The sequence below is a fragment of the Strigops habroptila genome, chromosome 3, assembly GCF_004027225.2.
Source record: "Strigops habroptila isolate Jane chromosome 3, bStrHab1.2.pri, whole genome shotgun sequence".
NCBI lineage: Eukaryota > Metazoa > Chordata > Aves > Psittaciformes > Psittacidae > Strigops > Strigops habroptila.
The window spans coordinates 81,467,404-81,486,957 of NC_044279.2; the positions used below are offsets into that span (position 1 = coordinate 81,467,404).

Consider the following 19,554-nt stretch of genomic DNA (forward strand, 5'->3'; position numbering starts at 1 on the left):
TTTTTTCCCACAGCAATTAAACCCAGTCTAATAATTGGTCATGGCTTTGCTCCTTCAAACCCAAACCTGGCAGTCAGATTTTGCAAGGCTTTCTGGAACAGGATGCAGATAACCTGCCACAGAATTTCTGTGTGCTCTGTGATGGGTTCAGAAAGAAGTCTTTATTAGAGCTCAGGCTTGGTTACTCCTGTCAATGAGCACTGTCATTCCAATTCTGTAATTAAATCCACAATTTTGACAGCTGAAACTGTAGGAATAAGTGCACTGTTAGCCAAAGTAAGTTGCTACTGCTCAGACTGTTGCCAAGAATGTTTTAAAGGCTTCTGCTATGTGCTTCAAAGAAAATCTGAACTGAATCTTCATCCATTCCACCTCACTTCATTTCTGGAGCAAAGATCTTAAAAGCTTTCCTTTTCCTAGGCAATCTGGAAGTCCAAAACAAGAGACTTTCTACCATACTATTGCTACATTCCACAGTAACATAAATACTACACAACCATTTTCACTGATCAGTAAGTTATACACATGACACATTTCACATAATCCTGTGTCTCTATCCCATAAACACATTTTCCACATAAGAAAAAAAATCTGAAGCCAGTCATAGTGTCTCAGAAATCTTAGAGGACTTGGGACACCCAATACACTGAGAACACATACTCCCAAATTCCTTTGCTGTACCAAGCAAAGGTATGTACCAAATTCCTTTGCTGTACCAGTATTACATCCCAATCTACAACATCATTTCTTTTATGAGACAAGGGAGCCAATATTATCAAACATTGAAAAAGTCTTTCCAACCACCTTTATTTTTCAGTCAAGGGATAGAGCACACCAGCACAATACCAACCACAAAGGAAGAGACCACATCTCAAATTTGCAGGTAACACAGGCACCACAGCAGACAATAAAATGCTTTACAATAAACTTTGGCATTCAAAACCCAGTTGTGCCATCATTCAGAAATGTTTAAAGCAGAACAAAGCAGCTCATAAAACACTGTGTTGAGATGTGTACCCTGTACAGTTTGTCTTTTCTGCACCTGAAACAAAAGTGGCTCAGTCAATAAAACATGATGCACTAGAGCAGTAGCTGCTCCACAAAGGTCTCCCCTTCTTACTTCATGGGGATGAGAAAGGACAGGGACAGCCTACTGCCAGTATCGCCGAATCTTGTGTAAGCACACAGAAGGCCCAATGAACAAATGGAGAAGCTGGGAGAAAAGCAGGAAGCCACCTCTGACATTCAAAACGTGATTAAGGGAAGGGTTAGAAACATGTCATTTGGATGATGGATGATGGAGGCCCTTGGCAAAATGTTCTCCCTTTTACGGTACCCATCAAGCAAACATACTCCTCCACAGGAGAGGAGGACTTTACAACAACAAAAGCATCTCTGTTGTATTAAGAGCCTGGGGGGGGGAGGGGGGGGAGTAGAGACCAAACATGCTGGATGATGGAAGCCTCTCAATATCCTCATTTGCAGTGCACAATCAAGACCTCATTCAATACCTACAGCATTTCAGCCATATTTGGATTTGGTTTGTTTCAGTGCATTCTGTGCAGAACTTCATCTATCAAAACTGTCAGATGACATTTTTTTAATGTCTTACAATATAAAACTCCAGGTTATACTAAAATTCCCTCAGCAGCAAAAATGGGGTTTACATTTCCTTCCTCAGAATGATGAGACATCTATTACAAGTCGATTCCACTAAAAACTCAGTCAAGAGATCTAAAAACCTTCTTGAACATTAAATAACTACTGGGCACAAAATAAATTTTAAAAGATACAATAAAATACTCCAGAAGAACTTACTGGTCTGATTAGAAACAAGCACAACATTTGGGAACTCTTGGAATTCGAGTATCTTCAGAATTTGTGTGTGTTACTTCATGTAATACTGAACAGACCTAGTGATTTATTTAATAATTCCCTATTCACAAAGCTTGTTTGTTCCTCATAACTGAATCAACAGGATTGAGTCCTGCCTCTCCAGAGGCCTTCTATAAAAGCAAAAGCTGCACTTCCGACTTTGACCGCGCAGATGTTTGGAACAGTTTGACTCTGTCTGCGCTTCAAAGAGGATTTTAACAGGCTCAAAAATTCTTTGACCTGCAAAAAGAAACAAACATGGTCAAGCAAACTAAGTATTCATCAACAGAAATATACAGCAACTACATTTACCTCCCCAGTGCTTTATGCTTTACTACAACCTACAGAAACAGGAACTGGGAAAAACAATCTGAGGCTCAGCTATGCCATTTCTTGTCCACCAAGAACTTTTCAGCCATGATACTTGTAATTTAGCAGGTGCAGAGACACACTCAGTGGAATGACGCCCATTCCTCCCGTGGTCCTAAACTATGGCCCAACATTGCAAATGATTTATCTTTAAAGCAGGTTTAACCTAAGCACGAGGAGAATAATGAGCACCTCAAAACACTGGCATTTGGAAAACACCAAGTCACACCCACTGCCAGAACACTGCTCACATTTCATGTCAATGAACAACTCAACATATCTAATTACTATGTTCCTTGGAATTTGAGGATGGCAAGTAAATAATACTGGTGTCCTCAACATAAAAAGGACATGGAGCTGTTGGAGCGAGTCCAGAGGAGGGCCACGAGGATGATAAGAGGGCTGGAGCACCTCCCATATGAAGACAGGCTGAGAGAGTTGGGGCTGTTCAGCCTGGAGAAGAGAAGGCTGCGTGGTGACCTCATAGCAGCCTTCCAGTATCTGAAGGGGGTCTACAAGGATGCTGGGGAGGGACTCTTCCTTAGGGACTGTAGTGGTAGGACAAGGGGTAATGGGTTCAAACTTAAACAGGGGAAGTTTAGATTAGATATAAGGAAGAAGTTCTTTACAGTGAGGGTGGTGAAGCACTGGAATGGGTTGCCCAGGGAGGTTGTGGATGCTCCATCCCTGGCGGTGTTCAAGGCCAGGTTGGACAGAGCCTTGAGCCACGTGGTTTAGGGCAAGGTGTCCCTGCCCATGGCAGGGGGGTTGGAACTAGATGATCTTAAGGTCCTTTCCAACCCTTACGATTCTATGATTCTATGATTCTATGAATAAAACATTACCCAGCAAAACCATAGTTTCTGCAAAAAATTTGATGCTGTGGAACAGCCATAAAGAGTTCAGGTACTGTTGAACTCCATTTCCAGTAGAACTCCATACTCCAGAAGAGTGGCTCAAATGGCTACAGCTACCTAAAAATTAATAGTGGCTCATAGAAAGCTATCTAGAACCCAGAGTCAGAAATCCCGACCCCACAGAGAGCACCAAGACAGCATGGCGCCTCAAATAATCCATGCAATGGCATGAGAACTGGATCCAAACCAGGCAGCGTGCTACCATAACACTCCTAAGTGCGGTCACTTCTGACAACATCTTAAATTCAGGTCACTATCAAAGGTGGCAGGAAGACAACATGCTGAGAACACACTTCTTGCCCTATTGTGCCTCCTCCCCAAACGTAATTATCCCTCCTCACTTTAAAGCCTCAGGGCAGCAAGGGCCAGGCCACCTTTTTTAAAATATAAGGCCCAAGGAATACCGGGCCTGAGCACACAACTCTCATCTCCCAGTTTCAAGAGCATCCTAGCAACTAGCTGCAATACAGCCTGAACTGGGAGCATTCTCCTCTCTGTCCCCACAAACTAGACTACTGCCTAGAAAGGAATCAACAATGTACTAGAGAACATGGTATTATTCCTTTGGCAGAGGCTCTCATACACAGAACACATCTGCAAATGTTTTGTCCAAATTCTTCATGTGAAATGGAAACAGATCTCGGATCATGTTCTCCACCTGTGACCCTTCCTTTCCTAGCTGAGGGCTCAAGGAGGCAGAAAAAATAAGAGGTCAGAATCCCTTCCTGGAGAGAAGGGAACATATAATTGTGCCAGCCTCTAACCGGGAAGGTATTATGCAAAAGCCACCCTCCACTTCAGGAAGGACCAACAGCAGTAGTGCACGATGAACCTTAGCACTAGGCATAGTGTCAGGATGGGTCTCTGCATGCTAGCATCACAGCAGAGGTGAGAAAGAAGCAGACAAGTTTTGGAGCCCCACTGGACATGAGCATACACTGAAGGCCCAAACACCCAGCCTCATGAAGTAGCAGTTCTGAGACTCCACTTTGAAATGCCAAAAAAGGGCTTAGGCTGTTCCCAGATAATCTGACAGTCCTGCACGAGTAAACTCTTCTGGAAACCCTACATAGATGCCTGGGTTTGGCCTTATCTCGTGGTGCAGATGGGAAGCATTTTCACTCCACAGCTGCAATGTCCAGTCATTCCATCAAGTATCAAGCTTTAAAAGAGCAAATACCATGAAGACTGGTTTTAATCAGATGAACAGTTCCGCTTCTCAGAGGATCAACTGAGATCAAAGGACAAAGCTGCTCTTCTTGTGAGGTAAACAATTTATTTCCAAAGAGCAGAAATATGTGCACATACCACTGCTCAGGTCTGTAACTCATTGCGACTACTCAAATAAAAGTCAAGTTGTCCTCAGCTGAATCCCACCAAGATTCAAATACCAAATACCCAAACAGTTAAAATGCTGATTGTTTGGTCTAGCTTTAAAATATCCATTACACCTTTCATACTAACGGTTACATTTTCTTAATGCAAGCAGAAACCTCAACTTGAATTCTTTTTATATCAAATAGACAGTATTTTTTCCATGCCTTCAAACAAAACTAAAAAATGCTTCCGATGAATATTCTGCATTGAATACAAAAAAAAAAGTAGAAAGCTACATTTGAAAAGTACTGCCTCAAGTTTCAGACCCTGCTTTTGAGGATTCTGATTAACCCTTTCATGAACACAACTGAAGGGAAAAACTTTTTTGATAGTGCTAATTTAATAAAGAAAGGTAAAAATATTGCAGCAGGCTGTAAGACTGCTCATTATCTGAATGTAACTCCATGACTTCACTATTTTAGATAGCTGGTTATACACTGAAGTGTATTTTTAGAGCAAAGGATTCCTGGCTGCATCAGCTGTGACATGTGAACCAGGTCAGGGGCAGCCCATACTCTCGTTTGTTTAGCTAGAGAGATCTACAGAACCTAAAATCATTTGCCACTGGCTCACTGCTTCAGATCAGAATTCAGCTGTGGGTTCAGAAAACTCATCCTTCACTTTTCCCTTGCACTGGTTTTGTACGGTACTTTCACAGTACCTGGCACCAAAGTTCTTGTATTCACTAATCCTGTAGGTGAGACACTTTCACACCTAACACAAGGAAGACTTTCAAACAGTTGACGGATATTTAAACTAGAAATTCCATTTACAAACAAAGCTACTAGTCAAAGTCTTCTCAAATATGCCTAATATGCCTGGAACATTTCCTTCCCTTTGTCTTTTCCTTTTTTTTTTTTAATGGAAATTTTATGTAGGAAATACCATGAAGAACCACAGGTTCTAAGTCTAGTCTGACTTCAAACAGTGCTACACATTGGGATGCAAGAAGCATCCTGAATTCCTTTTGACATGCTGGCAACAAACCTCACTCATCAGTTTGTTCTGCTTATGAAATCTTACCTTTTCAGTCATGTGATCATATCTGTCCTTTTTGCTTTTGAAGTCTTCATTAACATCTAACGTTAAGACAGGTATTCTTGGAGATATTCGAAATCCGTTCTGTATTGAGATAGGAACACAGAAAATGTTAGTAGCTTAAAACAAGCACCCATCATTTAAGTCTCTGACAGCATTTTCCTTGTTAAGAATCCAATGAGAACTGCACATATAAACTACAGCCACGAACTCTGAATATAAAGCAGCTTGAATTTACAGTGGCACCTAGGATATGTTACTGATTCTCAAACATTCTCTTCCCAGCACCTAAAGTTAAATTCAACTGTGTATTAAATTAGCTCAGCTGAATCCTTTGCTATTCAGAGCTCTCTGTGAAGAGAACTCACGGCACGTTGCATGTCCTAGTGATAATTAACATGCTGTCAAGCCAGTACTACTAAAGAACTACAGACAGGAGCATTCCAGGAGTTTAACTTTATGTATCATACAAAAAGCTCAAGTTTCACTGGTTGAAAAAGCATTATGGAATATCGTTACAAAGATCAATCCATCTTTAAGTAACCATTAAACTAATCCTATCGCAGTGTCCTATGCTGAAGCCAACTTACATGTTTGTGGTGAAGCTTTTCCAGATATTCTACGGGAATTTCTTGCTCTTCATCTCTTCCACGCAAGTAAATCCTATTTAAGCATTTCTAAAGGTAGAAGATAATAATTAAAAAAAAAAAAAAAAAAAAAAAAGGGGCACCCACAGACTACACACAAAATCAAAGCAGGACCCCAAGGAAATGTATCATGTTATTTCTCCACTACAAGGAAAGTCTCGAATAAGCTCTTTATTAAAAGAAGGGGCACCCGTGTATTGCACGCAAAGAGCACAGACAGGCATTTCAAAATCTCATTATATATTTCTGGCTCTTAGGAACCTGGTTTTCCCATGTAGTAAATCATTTGTTCTTGTCCTGAACACATCCAGAGCCTCAATAAGATGCCAATCAAAATTGTTTAAAACTGTTGTACTTTCCAATTTAAATATATGTTCTTGACTTGGGGGTGGGGGGGAGGGGGAAAGACCTCAATAGCAAGCCTAGCAAAAAAGCCCTCAGAAAAACTGTAGGTTTCAATTCCAGTGGTATTTTCTGGTTTGCTCTTGCCATACATTCTGTTTTTATAATTAGAAAACCATTATCATCACATTTTATTAAAAAATACAGAGGCTACGTTTGAAAGAACATTCTTTTCTTTAAGTATTTCCAGACTGATTAGTCATAACTAAGCATTGTACCCTTCAGGGGAATACTGCAACCTGAACTGAACTGGAATCATTAGGACTGTTACAGCAAAAGGTAAGAGTAGCTCAAGATTTTAAGAACATCACATTTCAACAAGCATTTTTCAACTGTTTCTTTGCCTGTGACAGCCAAAGCAATCCCTAAAACAAAGACACAGTGACACACAGTGACACACAACTGTGACCTTACTGGAGTTGACTGCAAGCACACTATTCTGTTATCATAAAAAAAAGTCTAAAATCATAGTTAAACCTTATACTTAAAAAATAAAATACTATGGAAGCATAAAAAAAGATCAAATTTTTACAGGCAAGGCACAGAACATGCACTCTCGTTCTCTGTGAGGTCACACCTTGGGAGTGGCTCTGAGATAAATGATGCCATCCAGTGCCAGTCTCTGACCAAACTGCTGATTCAGCCAGTTGTGCCAGTCTTGGTAAATAGTCCACTCAGTTTCATTCATGCAATCAGACTCGTATAAATTAGCTGCGAAGATGTACCTGTGAACACAAAGTAGTTATGGAAACAGAAGTTAGCTTGAACACAGTTCTCGCTTTGTTTGCCTGAAGTACTGCACTGTAAGGAGAAAAGCAGCGGAGCACAGTAATTCTGCAACTTCTTTGAGGTATATTTGGAGTAGAAATAAACAGCTGGTATCCTCATTCTCTATGTCCATTGCAGTTGGCCAGAGATGCGTCCTCAAGAAGCAGTAACACTGGCAGCTCAGATATCAAATCTAACCTTCTTAATGATCAAATCTAACCTCCCGAACCCAGACACAGGGTACAGCATTAGGAAATAGCTACACCTGTAATCAAGGACCATAAAAGAGAGAAAACAAGGCCAAGTGACAAAAGAAGAAATTATTTCTGACTCTTCTTGATGCCTGCTCCTCTCTTTTTTTGGAAGGGAAACGTGCATGCACAAAGCATAAAAAACCTACCCACAAAGAATGAGAAACTACAAATCCTGTTAATTGAGGATATACAACAAAACTATAAACCCGCTAACCAGTAGTTTTACTTAGGAGAATTTTGATCTTCACTTGAAGGACCCCAGTCCAACATACCTGTCACTGTAGATAGATCGCTCAAAGAAAACAGGATTCTCCACCTCCCTAAGCTTGCCATCGAGGGACCTGAGCTGAGCCCGGATCCTGCTCAGGCACGCGTATGTCTGGAAAGTGAAAGACCACCTCTCGGGCTTCTCATACATCATCTGAAGCACATTTCCGCCACTCTTCTGTGATGTGGTCAGATCCTGATTGTCAACAGAGATCCCTTAAGTGGAGAAGGTGGATGATGAACATGACAGAATTGCTCTACAACATTCAAGCTGTTCAGCCTTTATTTCAAGTTTACAGCTGCTTAATTTGCCTCTCAACTCTCTTTGTAATACAAGGCATAACTGTCAGAAATGTTATTCCTCCTATGGTGCCGAGCTGAATGAGCAACTCTCTGCAATTCACAATGCCCAGGTGTTCAAGTACCAAACCACTTTGGTCGCCATTTACAAGCTTTAATAAAAGAACAACAACCTATCAGTACAAAGAGTCAACAACATGTAGAAAAATCCATGTCCCTTTTACTCTGACAATTGTGAGCTTAAAGCTGGCCTTATTTTGGTTTTCCATCTATTAATTACAGTTGTTCCTATGGTAACAGCTTCTGACGCAGCATCTTCGGACCTCTCACCTTACCTGGGAGGTTCAGAGCAGACTCCAAAGCAAAGATTTTCCTCAGCCGATGAGGAAGATCCAACACCTTGAGAGAGCCACTAAAACTCATGGAAACAGAAGGCTTTGTGACTCAGGGTACTAGAAAACCCAGCCTACCAAAGACGACTGCTTCTGTCTGAATCTTTTTGTTACAGTAACACTAAATCCAAACACTGACATATTTTCAAAAGATTCTGGAATTCCAGGTTTCATACTCACCTCTAATTCCCTGCAACGATACCTGAGCTATTAAACCAAACATGCCCAGCACCATGCTCTGACACTGGCCAAGCAGCACCCCAGAAAACTGTCCACAGCACAGCCCCTCCGAAACCTCCGAAAGGACACAACTGTGTGCAGTTCACTGTCAGCAGAGCCCTGCGCTATTCTACTGCCCAAACCTGCCTGGGAACTGCTTGGAAGAGTCCCAGCTGGATTAGGACAGAAGTCTGGTACAGTCAGGGAACACAGCCTGATTCCACTAACCAGAATATGCCTCCCTACTCCATCACGAAGCAGAGAAGATGCAGCTACAGTGACCTCTCACAAGACATAGGACCCTTATTAGTTTCAGCAGCAAGAAATAAAAGATATAGAAGTGTCCCCTGGAAAAGATTCCAATATCCTTGAAAAAGTTTGTATAAAAAGCACGGTACTAGGACATCTGAAGTATTTCAGGTGCGACTTTCATAATCTCTTCCTATGAACACACCCATGTAAAAATGAACTTCCCAAATCTTTTTACTTCTGTTTTTTTGCCTTGGCACTGTGAGACAATGAAAGTACCAGCTTTATTAAAGATGGAAAAGCAAATGTCTACTTTCTAGTATTAAACTAGATTAAAAAAGCAATAATCAAGATGATATGATCATAGAATCAAGTAAGTTGGAAAAGACCTTTAAGATCACCAAGTCCAACCTTTACCCCAGGACTGCCAAGCCACCACTAACCCATGTCACTAAGGGCCTCATCTACACATTCTTCGAAACTTCCAGGGATGGTGATTCCACCACTGCCCTGGGCAGCCTGTTCCAATGCCTGACCACCCTCTCTGTGAAGAAATTTTTCCTAATATCCAGTCTAAACCTCCCCTGGTGCAGCTTGAGGCTGTTTGCTCTTGTCCTACCACTTGTTACTTCGAAAAAGAGACCAACCACCTCCTCTCTCCATCCTTGAATCTGATCTTGAATGCTAATCACTTTTGTCAGGAAAGGGAAGGAAAAGAGTTAAAAACAAAAGCCTGTTGTTTAGGCTGTACAATATTCATACAACCAAGTTGGTGTGCAGACCTGTGCTGTTCTACAGCAGCTGCTGCTGGTAGTGTGTGAATGAGCCAACAGCAAGAACATTACAGGCTATTGACAAGGGAGACAAGACTGTAAGAGACACCCACAGACACAGCCACAAACAGCTTAACATCGAGTACTGTCTTGTCCTTAGGAACCTTTTTGTGTCTCCCGACTAATTTTAGGAATCATATATAATGTCCTGTTTCTGCAAATGAGCCGAAGCAAGAGGAGAAAAGAGCAATTTAACAAGTCCAACTTCAGGGATGGCTACGATGGATTTGAAATTTTCTGTTACACTTGCTAGACCTGACCGGGATGGAGTTAACCTTCCTCACAACAGCCCATACAGTCACATGGTTTGTGTTTGCGGCCAAAACAGTGTTAATAACCCACCAGTGTTTTCGCTATTGCACAGCCTCAGAGCTTTCTCCCTTTCCCACTCTGCCCCCCAGAAAGTGGGCTGGGGTGGGCAGGAAGCTGGTAGGAACAGAGCCAGGAGAGCTGACCCCAGCTGCCAATGGGATATTCCACACCACAGGATGTCACACCTGCATCAAAAGCTTCCATTTAGTTCACCAAAACACGTTGTACTTTTTGCCAGAGCTAAAAAAGAAAAATCTTCTACAGTTCCTCAAAAGCTCCACACAGCCAGGACTGTGGCCACTTGGTAGGAGCTGGATTGCCAACCAAATTACAGGCAGCTGACTGAAAAAACACCACTATAAACCATTTAGTAGTAGTTCATTATTTCCTAGATATTTTAAGGGACACGTTCCAGGGCACCTGGAGAACCCTCTGCTTATTCACAGTTGATAAAAGTAACTTTAGTCCTCTCTTTTTTTCCATCCCTTGCTTTTATACATAAAACAGAACAGGCTTTTACAGCTTTTATCATTTACATCCTGACAATGAATAACATTTATTCTACAATTCACCAAGCAAACTGGAAAACAGGAACTCAAATACTGAGATAAGAATCAGGAAAAATGTTGATATCACATACATTTTCTAACAGACTTTGTCTATCGCATGTACTGGTCTTTGGAAATTAGGAGAACATTTGACTGGGGTTTGGTTTTTTTTTGTTTTTAAAAAGTTTTTGAAAAGAAACCTCAGCTTCTTGTGCCATACCTCACAATCCTCTTCAGAGTTGGACTGAGCATTGCACCATCTCACTACAGGCTCAGGAACAACTTCCCACTCCTCATCATCTTGTTTGAGAATCTTCACAAATGTCGATTTCCCTGCAGCTGTAGACAAAGCATCCAGGAAGAGCAGCAGTTAAAACCCATACTTTTAACCAGTTTCACAGGGAAGAGTGGCATTATTTAACCACTATGCAACTCCAGTTTCAAGTCCCATAAAGAAGTCTCCCACATGCATTCACTGTTCACTTGATGTCAAGCATCAGAGACCATCCAGTACCACAGATCATCAATTCAGTGAGCATCGGGTTTTTGTTTTATACCACACCATCAGCCAATCCAACAACAAAACAACAACGACAGATGTCTCGGCCCAGCTCAATTATCTACGTTATAAAAAGTTACATTTGCAATTAGAACACCAAGTCTCAAGTTTCTAAGGATACCGAGTGGTCCTGCCTCAGGCATGGAGTTACAGCCTTCCGAGTTATTTTAAGGAATCTAAAACAAACCCCACAAAAAAAGCAAGCAATGTTGAAAGAAACATAAAGCAAAAGTGATGGTTTCTCAAATGGAGATACCAAAGTGCGTCACTAATCACTTCCTCCAGCACAGAAGCCATTAATCTGCCATCAACCAAAAAATAAAAAGCTCAGGATATTTTAAAGAGAGACAGTTAAAGCTGACAGAGGCCATCAGCTGGCGCTATCAATTGCCACAGCGTGGATCAGTAAATGAGCTGACAGCCTTGCAAGTCGGGTCCTCGATTTTAAGCACATACTCTTGCCAGAAAAACAAAGAAAAAAAAAAAAGAAATCCCCCCAAAACCCAAAACAAAGACCCTCAAACCCCCCAGAACAAACAGAGAAGGGTGTCTTATTATGAACAGCCCCTAACTCCTGCTCTTCACAGCAGGCTTCTGCTGCTCGTCAGGAGTCCTGAACATGACAACTTTGACCTGACAGCCTGCACTGCCACCGGTGTTCCACCCTACAGCCAGGAAAGCTGTGAGAGAAGCCTCATCCAAGACTCTACCGCATCTTTAATGAGGTGAATAAACTAAAACCTGAAGTAGAAAGTTTCCCCTCACCCATCCCGCCATTTTTATAGCATCAATTCATTAATCCCTACGGTGCCAACACAAAGTTATCAACGTTACCGGCGGGCTTGTCGGCACCACATACCCCGCCGGCTTGACTCACGCCTCATTACCTCACGAATCGCCTTTTTCGCTGGGCAAAGGCGAGGAAGAGCCCGGTGAGGAGGGAGGGACGGAGGGAGGGAGGGAGGCGGAGCGCACGGCAGGGCGGGCAGTGGAGCCCGGCGCTGCGGATCCGCGGCAGAAGCGGAGCGCATCGATGGGCGGGCGCCGGCCCCGTCCCACCGGAGGGAAGAAGGAGGCGGGATGTCGTCCCCCCCGCCCCGGGAGGCGCCGCTTTCCTCCGACCTAAGTGGCCGCATCCAGCGCGGGAGGCGCAGGGGGGAGACCCGGCGGTGCCGCGAGTTCAGTGTCTTGCAGAAACGTGAAAAGTCACGCGCAGGTTGGGTTGAAAAGGGACCGAGGCGCTTATTTGGAGTTGAAGCCCCCCAACACCCACTGAACCCGCACTTGACAATGCGCTCCCAAAATACCATCCCAGCATAGCGCTATCTTTGTTCCTGAGGGTCCAAGTTCAACAGGGGAAAACCCTCTTGTCTATAGGAGGGGTGCAGGCTGTCGTGAGCAGCACACGCTGTGGTGTATAACTCTGTACGAGTCACTCCTGGCACGGTCCCTCAAACACCCCCAGCCCCAAGACATGCAGATTAACATAAAATGTGAGGTTTTACACCACTTTTCTAAGCCAATGGCACAAACCACTCACCAGGTGCTGGCAAGAAGTGACTTACAGGTACAGGCACGAGTGGAGAAGGCAGAGGGACTCACATGGGGGTAGGAAACCTGGAGTGCTGCAGCTGGCAGCGTTGTAAGAGGCTTTGGGGAGAAAGAAAAGGGAGGAAGAAGAAGAAAAGGTACCTGGCAGTGTTCAAGGCCAGGTTGGACAGAGCCTTCAGCAATATGGTCTAGTGTGAGGCGTCCCTGCCCATGGCAGGGGGTTGGAACTGGATGATATTAAGGTCCTTTCCAACCCAAACTGTTCTATGATTCTATAATTCTATTTTCAAGCCAGATCTTTCTTACTATTACCCCAGTGCGCTTTTTGCTTAATATTAACTAATTTCCCTAACTGTATTTGTGCAAAGTAACTGTTCATTTGGCAAATGCAAGGAAACTTCACCAAAGTGACAGACCCAAGTTGATGCTTCCCTATTAAAAAAATAAAAGCAACTATGAAAAGCCGAAAGCAATGGCAACAGACATGTAACTACTTGCTAAGCACAGGTTCTTCGTCATTTTGGCACACCTTCATCATTCCGCTTTAGCGACCAGAATTTCACCATCCCTTTTCTTTATGAGAAATAATCTACTTCTGAAAAATTCTATGTTAATCTCTAAAAAAATCTGACAGATATTTGCATTAAAAGCTGGAGATCATTGATTTCAGCAAGTTACGGCTTTTTTTCAGTGTAAGCATATGTATTTTTTCCTAAAACAAGTAGGTGTCCTGGGTGTTAGTTCGTATTTTCTGTTTCCAGCAATATTTAGGATTGTATGTGTTTTGCACCTCAGAAGTGAGTCTGCCAAGGCACTTAGAGAATGTAAGCAAGTCTTTTAGGGACTTCATGAGAATGGGCTACCACTGACACAATGCAGAGTCAGTCCCCCAGCCAAGCATGTTTCCTTTATAAACGCTCAGCAACTGCTAAAATTCCACAATGAATAACAACGATGAAAAATAAAATTAAAAAAAAAAAAGAAAAAAAGCTATTTACCACATGTCACTAACAGAGAAAAGATTTCCCCTAATAAAAGCCCAGAAAGTGGATTTGGCTGTTTGAAGTAACAGCTCAGGGGGTTATTTTGGTTTTTTTAAAAACCAAATGAACAAAACCCAAATACGACACACTTGCTTACAGAAACAAGTGACTTCAAGAAATCCTCTTCCTTTTATCTGTCCTTAGTGGTAAGTTTTTCAATCAGTTCTTGAAGAGGTGAAAGTTCTTTTCTATCAATAAGGTTGAATTCCTGCAACAAGGATGAGGAGAAAGACATACATATGGGGTTTTATACGTGCAGCTCTGGTGAGAAGTCTTATTCAGGCAGAAGTTATTTGGTAGGAGGCTTTTAGAGTCCAGGCTTTGCCACTGCAGCATTTTCTGCCAGTCTGCTATTAGCATAAACCTAAGAGTGATGGTGCACTGGAGCTTTGGAACAGTCCTTCATGCCTCTAGAAGCAGGGTTTTCGTCTTGTTATTGTTTCCAAACTGGTGGCTGATCATTATTTTCCTCCTGCTTTTCTGAAAGAAACCTCTTAAAAACATATATCTTTCATCTTCACTTGAAAAGAAAATAAATCATTAACTTAAGATCAAAGATGCGGTTCAGCTTCTTTGGAGGTAAGGCCTAGGAGGAGTTCCTTGTGAGGACCAAACATCTTCCCTGAATCAGAAAGTTGCCAATTTGTACCAATTACTGGCTATATGTTTATTTCTAAGGTAAAAATCTAATGTTCAAAATGAAAAACCAACAGATTTGATCAACACAGTCAGTTATTAAATGGAAATAGTACTTCCTGCATTGAGAATTGTGATAGATATTTAATAGGAGTATTAGCACATGGTTCAGAGTTCATGTACTACCACATCAATTTTATCTTAAGTGATAAAAGTGCCTTTATATATGTAATGTAATCTTTTAAACTTGCCCTACTCGTCAGTGGTTTAGGAGACCTTTCAATGCTGTAAGACTTGAATATTCCTGTACAACAGTAATCCAAACACACTGTTTAATTTTACTTATTTACCTTACCTATTTTAGGAGGAAATAGCGTTTCATCATCCAGCTGATCCTGGAGCCAAGTCATCAGGTAATCAATGTACTTTGGTGCAGAGCACTTAATTGGTTCTGTATGTTGGTCCCATCTGCCCAGTGGTACTCATATCTGGGTTGGGACAACAACAAGAAGACATTTCTTAACACAAGTGAATCATGCACATCAAGCCTGGAAGGCTGCTCTTCCTGCTCCCCCTACTTCCTGCTCCCCCCTAATCCCATACCTTCCCACAGCCCTTCCTTGAACACTTGTAGCTAGGGAGGAAAATAAAGAAAATCCTCATCACGCAATGCTGGTTAATAAACATGGTACTTCTATGCAGGTTCTTAACTTATCATCATGCCTGTTGCACTGATGGTGATCTTGCAACTAAATAGCACGAACCAAAAAGGTTCCAAAAACCAGCTAGGTTTGTTTGAGTAAGAAATGGTTGGTCTTTACTGAAGTGAAAAGAATGGACCATTACCCTGAATAATCATGTTTTGGAACAAATTAAACCAATCCTTTATTCAAATTGTTAGACAAGGAGCTGTACAGCAGGAGAGGAAGAGCTGTTCTTGATCTTTATGTCAATCCTGAACTAACTCAATGTCGTGCCCCCCTGATAAAAGCAAAGTCAGCACTCCTTAAAACAGACAAGTCCCTCTTAAAGGCATTCTGAAGACAAAACACCAGCACTCAGCAACGGATACAGGGAACATCACACTTCCACTCTGTTACCCTCTCACTTCAGACATCTGGTTTAACCTTTCCATAGACTGCTACAAGTTTGTCAGTAGTACCCTGAAAATTGTGGCTGAGCCACAAGTCTGAACAGTTACCTCTGAATGCACCAGCACCTTACAATCCTTTCTTAAGACGTCAGCCACAAATACTTCTCCAATGGAACGCAAAAATCAGACTTTGCAGCCACAGAGCACTTGCTGCTTTTGGTTCTCCCCAGCTACACAAGCTGTAGCTGCCTGACCTGTTTCAAACAACCTCATGTAAGTTGTTTCAGCTAACTCATACTCTTTTGTCCGAAATAGGTGAGGATGGAGCCATGGATGTGAGCAGACAGCAACCTTCAGCCTAGAAGCACCAATGAGCACCTAAAGCTCGATGCCTCTTGAATGAACATAGCTTGAGCCAAAAAAGAACAGGAAACAGAGGTAAGAACCAGAAAAAAAAAAATATCCATAAATCTCAGCATTTTCATGCTGACAGGTTCTCCAGCAGTACTTCCCTGAAAACAATGTTTTAAGTGAAAGCAAGCCACACTCCAACTAAAGAACAAGATCACCTAATAAAAACCTCATCAGAATGCATCTTCAAGCATCTCTTTTCTACCCTGCTTCATAACTATTTGAGTAGGTCATATATTTCTGTCCATTGTTGTCAGTCTCTTTGGAGAGAAATAATAGTCTGGCAAACAGACAGCTAAACCTTTAATAATTGACCTCCAAATAACTGCTTCTCAGCAGGCAAACAATAAAGCAAAGAAATATTCTTATGCTCTTATCTAATAAATAAAGAGTCTGCTCTGCATGCTGAAGCACAAAGCAGACAATGAGCTGTGGTATTGCACAAGTTCTTCTGCGTACTGGTGAACTTGCACTCCTTTCGTTCTTCACGCCACACTGCAGCAGCAGGTCTGCCTGCCCACACTGGTTTGGCATTTGGCATCATCCATTTTTAGTTCAGGAATGTAGTGCCAAAGCCTTTCCTGGTCCATCAAGCTGCTTCCACCTCTCAAAGCTCCTGCCCTCTCCATCTTGCCTTCCCAGCAGCAGCCTTGGTCCATCCCCAGCTCTCCACCAGCGATTTCTGGCTTTAGACAATAACAGGAGTAGGAAATGGAGGAGAGGACTTGGTTTCATTATTGTTTATTAAAAGGAAGCAGCACCCTCCCTTGCCCCTCACTTAGAAATGAAGGTATTTTCCTCTTTGGAAGACGCTTAAGCAGCTGGAAAGCAAGAGAAAACAGAGATGATGGATGTCTGTACAAAAGCATAAGCAAGAAGCAAAGAAGTGAAACCTCACTGAGGCACAGGGTAGGAGATTCTTATCCAGACTACTAAAATCTGTAGCCAATTTATTTCTACAATACCTACTTAAGCACCTAAAGGAAAGGTTTTGGTAAGCCCTAAGTGAATGTTTGCCAATAAAAACTTCAGATCTTATATTAAAAAGCCCTCATCAACATTTAATAAAAAAAAAAAAAAAAAAGTTTTGGAAATTAGTTTTCTTCTCAGGACTAAGAAAACAAAAAAAAAACCCCAAAACAACAACAAAAAAAGGCCGTTATGTCATGATTTTCCTGCTGCACAATGGCTGTAGCACAGCACACTACAGTTATTCTATGGTTATTTTGACATGTACAGAGTACCTGCCACAGTCGTATCATCTCAGACACACTTCTGAAACTTTCTAGGGTAAAATTTATTTATGTAGATTGAAAAATAAAGCACTTAAAATTTAAGGAAAGCTAGATTTAGACTGGTGTTATAAATGTCTTTATGCCTTCCCAACCTATGGACTAATGGAAGCAAGACACCCCTAAGCAAATAACAGGCTATCATGTAATTGTACACTGTATCATAAGGTATTCACTCTAAAAGGCAAAATTAAAAATACATTTACTCTCATGGGAAGAAAAAAGCAGGTAACGATGGCGAACATTTTAGAAGCCTGTATTTGTCAAGAACAGAGAATTAAAAGGCTTTTAGCATACGACTTTTTGTGACTGGTGCAAGTATCACATTGATACTCTTCACAGTTACCACTCCTGCACTGGTAGCTATAGTGGAAGTGGTGTTAGAAGTAAGGCTCTAGGCACTGAGGCTCAAACTGCTGTCATCATCAAGGGGAAATGCTACATCTAATGGTAGATTATCAAACAATCGAATAGCCTGATCTGGTCTCACGACCCATTGTAGAATCATAGAATTTGGGTTTGGGTTGGAAAGGACCTTAAGATCATCCAGTTCCAACCCTCTGCCATGGGCAGGGACACCTTGCACTAGACCATGTAGCCCAAGGCTCTGTCCAACCCGGCCTTGAACACTGCCAGGGATGGAGCATTCACCACTTCAAGATTTAACACTGAACTTCAGTAGGATTTTCTGGAAATAGCCTGTATATAAATTCTTAATGCGACTTCTGGAACACATTGTTCAGATCTTGTCCTCTTTAAGTTCAGTTTTTTAATTACTTTTTGTAGTATCTTATGGCATGTAACAAAAGCCATATTTAATAATCAGAAGATGTAATTTCAAGCGGGTTTGCTTTAGTACAAACACAAGCATGCTGAGATCTAAGAGGACAACTCTCACAAGAGCTTTTATTCACAATGACCTCAGTTGTCTCAGTTTCAGAATGAAAATAAGCTAAAGCTTTTCACTCAGCAGGTTTCTGTTCCTTGTTCTAGTAGTGATTAATTTAAATATTAATAAATAATCATCCGCTTTTATCTTGTTCCTGTTGCTTCAATAACAAATCAATTCTCAGTATTATTCAAAGGGTACTTTACAGATACAGAACTACTTATCAGCAAAGGCTGGGAGCATTCCAACTGCCCATTTTGGTCCATGTTTATTTCCCGTAATAATATTAACTACACTACTTTTAATAAATTAAATTGCACAAAATTGGAACTTCTAAAATATGCAATTCCCATATGCAGCCACTGGATGGACTTACGGAGCCAGCGAATATTTGTTGATTGTAGACAAGATGCACAAGTAGGTGAATGACTGGGAAGAACTTTCCTTTGTGGGCAGTGGGAGAAGTTTTTTGTAGAAAATGCCTGATGCTAAAAAGCAAGGTACAAGAATGGATTTTAGCCTCTCCTCCTCAATCAATCCTTATTTTTCAACATATTAGTTTAAGAAAAACCATGCTGTGGAAATGAAACAAGCAGAGTGATAAGAAAATCAGTCTGTAGAAGAACATTCAGCTCAGTTCCAAATGTGATTATTTGACATTTTAGGGTAAAAGCACTAAAAATTGTGCTGAGAAGAAGCTGGGGTGCTTTGATAGTTCATTTTGCAAACAGACGCAGATCACAGTTATTTAAAGTTCTGCTTAATTTTTAAAATGTATGCCACTTTAAAATGTTCATATTCTTTAAGAATAAATTAGGAAAGTATTTGCTTAAGCTATCTTACCTTCTTCTGGAAATAGGAACCATATGAAAGCTTGAATAACTCTGCACAGTAAGTGTAAAACAACTCTGTCTTAAATAAGAGTATGATAATCCATGAACATACAAGTTTTATTTCCTTTTATATTACATCTGGCTGTTGCAATTACTTCTGAGTATTTTGCATGTATTATTTTTAACTGCAGTACAATCTATCTAATGCACTGTTTTAGACCAATTACCATTTCAGTGTATACAGCAGTGATAAAATATGCATGTGATTCCATACCCTGTGTTCTGCTGTTGTGTAGCTAAGAGAAGTAGTACATATCAGTTGTAGCAGGAAAAGTCAGTAAATTCACCTCAAAGAAAGTCCAAGTAGATAGAGTTGCTGTGAGGAGAACTAAGTGAAATTGGGGAATGAAAGTACATATGTATGAGCCGAGGAGAAAGGAGAGCTGTTTCATAAATCTGCTTATACCTGCTGCTCTAGAT

At 41.4% G+C, this 19,554-nt stretch overlaps 1 protein-coding gene across 3 annotated transcripts; it reads right to left on the reverse strand.

Moving 5' to 3' along the window:
* Window positions 1-782: 782 nt before the first annotated feature.
* On the reverse strand, window positions 783-14,475 carry LOC115605688 (deoxycytidine kinase-like). Of its 3 annotated transcripts, none has more exons than XM_030480484.1 (7): window positions 14,018-14,475; window positions 10,988-11,106; window positions 7,920-8,130; window positions 7,203-7,350; window positions 6,167-6,253; window positions 5,562-5,660; window positions 783-2,115 (listed from the first exon to the last, which is right to left on the reverse strand). In XM_030480484.1, the coding sequence occupies exons 3-7, from the start codon at window positions 8,066-8,068 to the stop codon at window positions 1,972-1,974; spliced, it is 627 nt and encodes a 208-aa protein (XP_030336344.1). In that variant the 5' UTR covers window positions 8,069-8,130; window positions 10,988-11,106; window positions 14,018-14,475; the 3' UTR covers window positions 783-1,971. The 3 variants fall into 3 exon arrangements, with proteins under 3 accessions (XP_030336344.1, XP_030336346.1, XP_030336343.1); XM_030480486.1 differs by lacking the exon at window positions 14,018-14,475 and adding an exon at window positions 12,214-12,301 and having other exon boundaries at window positions 7,920-8,110; XM_030480483.1 differs by lacking the exon at window positions 14,018-14,475 and adding an exon at window positions 12,214-12,301.
* Window positions 14,476-19,554: the final 5,079 nt, after the last annotated feature.

Coding starts and splice junctions, on each gene's coding strand:
- LOC115605688 (XM_030480484.1), bottom strand. CDS start 8,068: ATGATGTATGAGAAGCCCGAGAGGTGGTCTTTCACTTTCCAGACATAC. Junction 7,351..7,919: donor CGATCTATCTACAGTGACAG/GTATGTTGGACT, acceptor TTGTGTTCACAG/GTACATCTTCGCAGCTAATT. Junction 5,661..6,166: donor AAAAGCTTCACCACAAACAT/GTAAGTTGGCTT, acceptor ATCTCAATACAG/AACGGATTTCGAATATCTCC.